Below are 10,465 nucleotides of genomic sequence, written 5' to 3' on the forward strand. Positions count from 1 at the left end.
ACAGGTTTAGGAGCATGTTGTGCTTGACACGGTTCATTTAGAATTTTGATATGGGTGACACAATGATTTTGGCATGCAAAATATGGTAATTATAGTCAAGACTCATTTCTCTACACAGATTGAATTACAGAAATCTCATTTTGGGATATGTACTAAACTAGACACAAAAGCAAAGCAAACTAGATTAAACTAAGCTAGGTTTATTACTGTTTTCAATGGCATATTTTCTGTAAAATTAAAGTAAAAAATGCCTTAGCCCATTAGCTAATAAGAAAAGATAGACTTTTGCACAGTTGCTAGGTAATTCTGGATTAATACAAAAGCAGAAGCAGTGGAGGAGGTAGAAGCAGTATAAGTCTGGAAAATACATTAAAACGGTTTTGATATTCTCTGTTGTGGCTATGCTCTTCTGACCCACTCTGACCATGCATTATTGTATCCCATGTATGGCTCTTTGTAACTTAAAAATAAAATGAAGGCAATGTAAATAAAGTAATGCAAAATAACATATTCTATTGTAAAAAAAAAAAACGTAGGGGTAAACCCCAACCCCATGGTTCAGCTCTCTGTCCTATAAGGCATGATCCTGATTCCGTTGACCTCTGTAAGGACTGCTAGCATGAAGAATTGTAGCCTTGGGCATTAAGGGTGAGGTTTTCAGAGGCATTTGAGGGTATTTGAAATCCATTGAAACTCACTGAGAATTCAGCACCTAAATCAAAAATCCCAGCTTAAATGAGGGGCAAATATACCACTATTAGTCAGAAAACTCCATCTGTTTGCAAGGTGTAGAAAATACCATTATTGCAGGTAAAAAGCTCAGTTCATGGGATGGCAAAAAAATCAAATATCACCTATGTTTTTGCTTTTTTTGGCAGGTTACATATTTGGGTAAGATGTCCACAACAGGGATGCCATTTTTGTCAGGCTGCACAGAGAAACCCGTCATTGAATTATGGAAGCAGCACACACTAGCCAGGGAAGATATTTACCCAGCCAATGCCCTTCTGGAAATTCGCCCCTTCCAAGTCTGGCTTCATCATCTGGACCTCAAAGGTGAGGCCACAGTCCACATGGATACCTTTCAGGTGGCACGTATAGCCTACTGCACTGCCGACCACAACGTCAGCCCAAACATCTTTGCTTGGGTTTATAGGGAGATCAATGATGACTTGTCCTACCAGATGGACTGCCATGCTGTAGAGTGTGAGAGCAAACTAGAGGCTAAGAAGCTAGCTCATGCCATGATGGAAGCCTTTAAGAAGACTTTTCACAGCATGAAGAGTGATGGCCGAATTCACAGGAATAGTTCATCTGAGGAAGTGTCTCATGAATTTGAATCTGATGATGGCTGACTGAACTGGCTATTGTTTCAGCAAAGGCAGAAGCGGCTTAGGGAGTAGGATTTGATAGATAAATAAGCAACAATTGAAATCGGGAAAGAAAAGACTGCTAAACACGTGGCTGACCAGCTTTTAAAATCAAAAGAGGAATTCAGTATTGAAAGATATTCATTATTAAAGTAATTATGTTACATTGAAATCTGCTGCTGTTGTAAATGTGAGAAAAAGCTTCTCCCCAATACTTCATCTCTTTAACCCATTCCCCAATACCAACACTACAGGGCCTGTTATAGTTCAGGTATATACTTTGAGATGATTCATTCCAGTCTGCCTTATAAAACTCATCAAGCAGTTGTAATAGTTGATCCTATGGGATTCATAGCTAGGATCTGATACTGATGCACAACAGCAGGTAGAACAGGAAAGCTCTAGGCTCCCAAAGAATTAATCCTTTTTCCCTGTCATATTGCAAAATCCTTTGACCATACATAAGCTAAAACAACCATTCATAACCTTTTAAGATTAACGGCCTGGCATTCTGCAGTTAATTCACATTTCACAATTTTTAAAAAAATGCTTATATTTACACATTATAACATATGCTATTTGTATTTTACTTATTTTACCTATTTTCTTAATGTGCCTGCAGCCAGTCATCTCATGTTTAGCACCATTAGATCCAGTTTCAGACTCTATACTGCAGGATACCAAAAAAGGGAAAAATCCATGATGGCCAGTAATACAGTGAACCATCACTATTATCTGTTCACTTTCAAACTCTGATTTATTCCATAAGATGTTGGGCCACTGATGAGAGTTGAGTGACATGTTTTTAAGACTCTTGGTCTTTTACCCATTGAACTGTGATTTAGGATCAACCTCAGGTCTAAAGTGGTATGAAAATGATAGTGTAAACTCCACAGCAGTCAACATCACCAATTTATTGCCTATAATTTGACATAGCTAGTACTGCCTATTCACAAAATCTGGGGCTGTGTTATCATAAAGATCAAAGTGTCTTTGATAGTTGAAAGAGACTGGTCATTTTGAGTCAGGTTTGCAATGACTGTTGTGGCTGGGGATCTCACATTAAGAATCCCTGCACCCTTCCTGCTCCACAGACAAAAAAATCATAACTTGCATAAATGCAAGTATTTAATAAAACTCAGATAAGAGGCGAAACTTGTTTCACTAAATGTTTTTAAGGCCAAGAGCAGATTAATAGTTTGCAGGTAACGCTGCTCCTTTATACAATTTTGTTGTTAATCATGGTAATGTTAGGGGCACTAGGGCACCTTACAGAAGCCTTAAAACAAAGCTAATCAAAGCAGATAGGTATATGTTTGTGTTTTGTGGGTATACGTATATTGTGTGTGTGAGTGTATGTGTGCCTGTGTGTATGTCCAGCGCAAAAGCATGTAGATTAAGCATGGAGACATATTGAGGAGGACTCAGACCTCTTGAAATATGCTTGTTGCTTTACAACATATGTAAACTATTCTCCAGCATAAATGCATTCATACTTTAATAAAAATATGTTTGAGTTAAAGCCTGAGAGTTTTATGCTCTGTTTCCAATGTACTCTCCATGTTTTTGTTTGAAGTCCCATGTTTGCTTGTTAATCTATGTTTAAAAAAATGCCACCTAAATAATTTAAATGTATCATAGATGTTAATTTATTTCAATGTAATACTTTGCACCCATTTTTTTTCAGGATAGTGGGATGTTTATTGCTTCCTGTCAAATATTTTAGTAGAATCATTACCATCTATGACCAGTTTCTTTTTACTTTTATTTTAATGTTTAAACTTCTTGCTTGGCCACAGGTGACAGAGCTTTTCTTCAGAAAATGAGTTTAGTTTAAGAGCCTAAGTACAGACAGTCAAAAAGCTCAAGGCTGAATTGATTCAATCTTTGCAGGTTAGTTTTAGCTGCATAGATTGAATCAATGAGTAAGTGAACAGACATTCACTTTTGATTCCAAAAATGCAGCCACATGCCTGCAGTAGCTTGTCTCCCTGCTCTACTGCAGCATACAGCTTGAATCTAGAGGGGATCTGGACAGAACTTCAAAAAACTAATTTAAGCTAAATCAGCTAAGTCTGATTCTACATCCATCCAGGTTTATCTTAAACGGGCTTTGGCCATTTTAAAATTGGTTTATGTGCACAGAGCTTCTGTTGTGTTACGTATTTAAACGGGTTTCCAATCACTTATACCAGTTTATGTGCAATTTCTGTCCCTAGCTTAACTGAACAGAAAATGTATCCTGCATTCTGAAGATAAACTGTAGGATGGCTCAGGTCTGGGATGGTGTCAAAAAAGCAAGTTTTCAGAATAATTTATCATTGATTTTTTCAGTCCCAGTTGCAAAGAGAGGATCAGGGGCACAGAACCTTGATTCAGAAGGGCCAAAATATGGTCCCCAAAGATGAAATTTCCTTTCCTTGTGAGGCTGGTAAGAAGTTGGGTGCATATGTAGCCTGTATCTTTGTTGTAAACATGTCTGTTGTACAGGTATCTCTTGTATTGAAGAAAGACAACATTCCCTTAGCCTTGAGGCAAATTCTGTTATCTTCCACAGAGTGGTCACATTTTAGGAATTCTTTACTATTTTGGAAGTTTTCCAGCCAAAATCACTGCCAGTCAGCTTCTTAAGTTCATTGTCTTATCCCCTTTGCAGCAAAACAAGTGCCTCTCTGCAGATTTTCCTCTTGATTGCACGACTGTTGTCTACATATCGTATACCTTTTTTGCACCTAGACGGATTCAAACAGCAAGCATAATTAGAGAGGCGTTTATTAAAACCTGTCTTGATTAAGCAGCAACTTTCGCTGTGTTATGCCTTAAAGCCAGATTTTTACTAAATGGAGGCCTGATGTAAGTAAGAGTGATGGATGTTTACATTTTGCATCATTACTCATAATGTATCAGAAGATGGTTGCCAATTTTACAGAATTAAGTTACAAATTATAGCTGATATAATTAAATCTGGGTATGCTCAGGATGTTCAGAACAAGAGGACCTTGCTGTGAGCTCTACATTGTACCCTAATTAACAGCACAAGGTTTAAATTTTCTGACATTCATTTGTTTTTGGGAACGTTTAACATCAATTGTTGTATTTAATAGTCTGCAGTTGTCCCAAAGGAGTTTAGGGCTATACCATGTCAATAAAATTTTCATATGCAGATGAGGGTAATATATACTGTTTACTATTTATTTATCAATTTTGTGTATATTGCAGAGATGTTTATTGTGGCTATTTATCTTCTGTTTTCATAGTTTCATAGTTTCTAGGGTCAGAAGGGACCTAAGAAGATCATCTAGTCCGACCCCCTGCCATGGCAGGAAAGAGTACTGGGGTCAAACGACCCCAGCAAGGTGTTCATCTAACCTCTTCTTAAAAACCCCCAGGGTAGGAGCCTGCACCACCTCCCTTGGAAGTTGGTTCCAGACCCTAGCTGCCCTGACCATGAAATAGCGCCTTCTGATGTCTAACCTATAATAATAGTTGAATAATAGTTATTTTTAAAATAGCTAAAACCAAAGGCCTGGTTCCCATGGCTGATGCAACCTTTCAACAAACAACAGAATAGGCTAGAATTGCTTATCATTAGTTTTATTTGCACCATTTCTTCTGAACAGAATTTCTTTCTCTCAAACACCAAAGTTTCCTAGGATTAGATTATCCCAAGACTATGTTTCTAAACCTCTGAAAACAGTTCTGACTTAATTAAAGCAATGCCTGCGGTGCCCTGATCCCCAATAACCAGATAGAAGATCAGGGGCTTGTTCAAATAGTTTTACTCCTTATTGCCCCTTAACATACTACACTAATGTCTCAAAGCTTACCCCCACCCCATCTAAGCATATTTAACAACCTCCCATGAAAGAGGTGATGCGTCTCTTTCAAATTAAATTAGGTAGTTGCAATTGTCAGAACATCCATCTCTAAGTGTGTCTGCCAGCAAACTCTCCATACCAAAATGTCTTGTCCAAGAGTTATATTACGTAAAGAACATTGATGGCTGCGAACTTTTCACCTGTGAAATAGAGGATGATTTTAGGACTTTGAATACACAACCACAGTCCTGCATTCAATTACAGGAACATGGAAAAACAGGCCATTCCTTTGCTCAATATAGAATGGGCTCCCACCCTCTCACAACTCTTCCCCTGCACAGTTCATTCCAAGAAGTGACCAACTTCAGGCATTTGTTGAAAATCCTGTTAATCTACATTGTCAGGGATCTGAATACCTTTGAAATTCTTGGGACAAATTTTCATTGGTTAGACACCTAACCAGCTTTTAAAAATCTCACAATAACTGCATCCACATGAGCGTGGATGTCTGTTTCCAGGCGACAGCTAGCAGCAGGATACCTTGTGCTGCTGCTAGTTGTCCCGAGGGAACACCTGTGCCATGTGCCTTCTGGCACATGGCAGATTACCCCAGGTGGAGCAGGGGAGGCTGGGGTGAGCACTGGGCTTACCCCAGCAGCCTTACCTGGGGTTCTGGGGGCCTTCTAGAGCTGCAGTGGCAGGGATCTTGCTGCTCAGAGCCTGGCCGTCAGCTGGAGCATGGCTCCAGCTGGCCGTACTCTAGTTTTGAGCAATGCACCCTGACTCATGCATGTGCTGTTCTGTTTTTTGTTTTTTATTTGTTTTTCTGTTTTGTTTTGTTTTTTGCACAGGTTTTAGGGGGACTGGAAATCCAGAGATCAGCCCTGCACCCCCCGGCCCCCCATGCTGCTCCCTTGCAGCATGGAGAACATCTAAATGCGTGGTATGTGGTGTTGTAGACATGTCTGTGATGCCACATACCACATGGCCGTGCTCATCTGGACATGGCTTATGTGCTTATTGGCATCTTAAAAGGCCAGAATGCCTTTGAAAATCTGTAGTGTAAGAGTGATGTTGTAGCCATGATGGTCCAGAAATTATGCAAGAGAGTGTTTTTGCAATTTCTTTGGGTAATATCTTATTATTGGAACAACTGTGTATTTGGAATAAAGTTAGACAAGAGACCTGAGGAAGAATGTCTTGCATTCTAAAGCTTGTCTAACTTTATCCCAACTGCATAGTTGGTCCAATAAAAGATATCACCCTAATAAATCCTTGCCTTTCTTTGAAAATCTGGTCATGTGCTTGCCTTAATTAGAGTTTATTAAACCATGTTACTTTTTGCTTGTCATTATACATGTTCAGGTATATATATGGGAGAGAGGGGAGCGGGGGGAATTTTTTTTCGAGGTACTACTTGTATGAATTGATGTCCACATGAGGTTCTAGAATGCAGCATTGCCATTTGAATCTTTTGAACTCCTGTAGATGAATACATGAGAATTTAACTTTTACTAAAAAAATTAAGGTAATTGGCTTCATGGTTCTGGAGGAAAAGTTGAAAACATAGAAACTGAAATACCCCAAAACAAATAAAAAGGATTCTAGATTTATTTTGATAATCTGTTTAAAGGGGCCTTATAATCATGGGGGGGAGGGGTCATGACACAAGATTTTTAACGTTAGCAATACTGTTTGAATATGGTGGTGATACAATAATGCTATGTGAGTTTGAAGAGAGTCTATTCAAACAGAGTTTTGCAAGCCCTGCTTAAAAACCAAAGCAACTGAGGATACATAGGATTGAACTATGGTGATAGATAGGTAATGTGGCTAATGGGCAGAACGCTGTTCTGCAAAGCAGGAAACCCAGAGTCAACTCTTGTCTCTGGAGTTGGTATGCTCATGTGGTATACTTAAGAGTCACTTCTCTTCCCCTTGCTCAATTTTCCTCATCTGTAAAATACAGATGAGAGTAACTTCTTTTAGCAAATGCCTTGAAACTACTGTAGAAAATTTTACCTAAGTTTTAGTTATGATAATGTTGATGATTAGGCAAAATAGGCTAGGCTTTTATTTTTTAATGTCCTATTAAAGGAATTTAAATCTGCAAAGGTATCTTTATGCCTATCATGTTATGAAGATCTTACATATATAAGTAGTGTGCCGATAACTCTCCGACATTCATTATGGTTGGTTAATTTAGAATTTTTTTCTGCATTGCATCTCTTCCATCTTTCAGAAATATTATTCAGTAATCTGTTTCTCAGCAGTTTTTCAGAATGCTTAAATATAGGGCACCAAGTATTTTTTTCATTACTGAGGCAAAGCAAATGGTCCCATCTGGCTGAAAGAAAATGATTTGGTCCATTAATGCCAATGTTGAGGAAAGTCAGGTACAGTCATGCATGAAACATCATAATTAGGTTCCTCTTTAACTGGTTTGATTCTTCAGCAATCAAGAACATATATCAGATATTATTTCCTCTAAAATATATTATGTATATTTTGATATCTGAATAATCTCTGATATGTTCTTGATGCAGTCATTGTGAGATTGTGAGATATTTAATATATATATATATATTTTAAATAAGGGCCCTGGTACACATTCAAATTAAATCTGAATAGAAACCAGCTATAAAGCTGTTACACATTTTCAAGCACTACCTTTATGGTTGATTGGCTCTTTTTATAGCTGGATGGTCATTTTTATCATGTGATAATTACTTCACATGTATAGCTGGTTTAAATTTATTGTACAATTAACCACTTAATTGTGTAATAATTACTTTGCACTTGTGGCCAGTCTAAATTTACTGCATGATTAACCAGTTAATTGCCTAATATATGTAATGTGTAGCAAGGGCCTAAAAATGATGCGGTGTTGGAACCCAGCAATTTATATTGTAACTAAAACTGATGGCAGTGCAGAATAGCTTTAAAAACCAAAACAGAACAAAAAATTAATATTTAATCCGTAGATCTTCTGTCAGTTCTACCAGTGAAAAAGTGACTGCTCTGTTTTTAATAGTAAAAAAAATGACCTCCCCCCACAAAAACCCCCCAACAAAACACCAAAAAACACCTTATGATCTTCAAATCAATGAGCAGCCCTTGAGTGGCATTTATATTGTTAATCGCTTGCCCTTGTCACTATCAAGAACAGTCGTTAGCCATACTTCTTTTCATCAATGCTTTTTATAACAGCAAGGAAAGAGACTAATCAGTCATGATTTTCTGTAGAATCTGAAAGCTGAGAAAGCTTATCTAATGGGGGAAAATGATCTTAATACCTTGAACACTAAATGTCGTCCATGGCTCTCAGTTGGTTCCTGTACATCAAGGGTGTCAAACTTTGAAGTGGCTGGAGGCTGCTTAATGCCCTGTGGGGCACACCAATGGGGGTCTCACACCCATGGCTGCCCAGGGTGAACCAGGGGCCATACACTATGTGGACATACCCCTCCCCACTGCACTCTCACTGCACTGCACTCCTAGGGCCCCTGCCCTGATGCACTCCCGTCCCACTCAGTATTGCACTGCATGCCCACATCCCCTTTCCCCATTGCCCAGGATACTCCTCCCCCAGTTGCTCTGGCCTCTCTACACCACACTGCAGTGCATTACCCTTCTCCCTAGAGGAGGGAGGATGAACTGGGAGACTCTGGCCAAGTCTACATGAGACAATGACTGGACACTGCACAATAGCCTGAGTCTACTGTGCAGTAGCATCACATGGCAGAAACTATGTCATGATGCTACCGCACAGTAGTCTCAGGCTACTGTTCACAAAAACACCATTTGTTCGCACTACTATGGACAGTAACCTGCATTACTACAGTCATTTAGTACTGGGCAGTATTTAGTCATGTAGAGAGCAGTTGCCAACTGGAAGCCCAGGGTAACCCCTCACGGGCTGTATGGAGCTTGTAGTCTACCAGTTGGGCTGTCCTAATGTAGATTAACAGCAATTGAGGAAGAAGAAAAAACATTGTGAAACAACCTCTTTCAGTGCATAACATGAAAAAAAGCCATTGTGAATTTCTAATGGATTGTATTTAACATTCTTAATTGACACAAGTAAAAGGTTTGAGACTCAGATGCTTTGGAGTAAACAAAACAATTCCATATCAGTTTGTCAGATTATTTTAGTCACCACATTCTTCTAAAATCTGGGGTTCCAATACTGGATTAGTTCCATCGCATGCTATCTAAAATATACAGTTCAGCACACAGCCTTCTCTTTGAAATGATCACCTCTTGAAATACATGCTTAATAGTTTCATACACATTTTTGGGGCTGTGAAATTTACATATATAGTGCACAGATGCATTCAGGTACAGAGACTAACACTATATAGAATGTCTTTATATAAAAACAAAATCTTATGCATTGAAAATTGAATGCACTCATAACAAATGCACATGAAAGGTCATTTTTTCCCTCAAAGCAAAACCAAAAAAAATCTATGAAATGCTACTTACAAATAGCCTTCAGATTTTCTTATACCAAAATATTATAGGTTTTCTACAACCTTTCAGATTCCGTCCTGTTTCTTTTAGTTCCTTTGTCCCAGTTGAAATAAGGCTACATTGTGTACCCTAAATCCATACTTGCACTGCACACAGATGTTCAGGGAAGTTAGGGGGAGGTTAGATTGTGTTAAAAATGGACACCTGTTCTAACTTAGTTTACCCACATGCAGGCCTTACATTTAGATCCCTGGTTAAGTTCATCTAGGTGCAAATAATACAGAAGTTTAGGAAGGTTAGATTGGTCTAAAAATGGCCAGCCCAATCAAAGTTAACTGTGGGCATGTCTACACATGGCCCCCATGATGTAGTTGTTACTGTACTGTCATTTAGTACTTCCTTTAAGAAGTGTTAAATGACAGCACAGTAACCGCACTATAGCGTGGTTGCTCATTGCTACAGCAAGATAGCATCGGCATCATGGTTTATGCCCATCAATGCTACGTTGCCATAGCAACAAGCTATGGCAATGTAACATTTTGTGTAGATGCAGCATGTACCATGGAGGCAGTCTAACTTAAATTAGGTCTGGTGAAACCAATCTAATTGAACTTCTGTGCAGTTCTCAGGGCACCCCTGGGGCTGAGAGCCCAGCCACTGGCCTCAGCCTTGGTGCTATGCTTTTCCTACCTCTGTCCAGCACTGGATTATTTTTAGCTCTCCAACCCCTTGACACCCGCCCCCCCCCCCCCCCCAATTAAAAACTTCACCCTGTGGTGAGAGGGAACTGCCCCCCCCCCC

At 39.0% G+C, this 10,465-nt stretch overlaps 1 protein-coding gene across 3 annotated transcripts in view; it reads left to right on the forward strand.

The window, feature by feature from the left end:
• The window catches only part of PID1 (phosphotyrosine interaction domain containing 1), a 268,473-nt gene extending 265,578 nt beyond the window's left edge, over positions 1-2,895 (forward strand). For all 3 annotated transcript variants that reach the window (XM_019503600.1, XM_019503602.1, XM_019503601.1), the window contains one exon: positions 879-2,895. In XM_019503600.1, coding sequence (XP_019359145.1) covers positions 879-1,355 — 477 coding nt within the window. In that variant the 3' untranslated portion in view covers positions 1,356-2,895. The remainder of the gene's footprint in view (positions 1-878) is intronic.
• Positions 2,896-10,465: the final 7,570 nt, after the last annotated feature.

This window comes from Gavialis gangeticus, unplaced genomic scaffold (genome assembly GCF_001723915.1).
Source record: "Gavialis gangeticus isolate Ggan-Ray unplaced genomic scaffold, GavGan_comp1, whole genome shotgun sequence".
Taxonomy (NCBI): domain Eukaryota; kingdom Metazoa; phylum Chordata; order Crocodylia; family Gavialidae; genus Gavialis; species Gavialis gangeticus.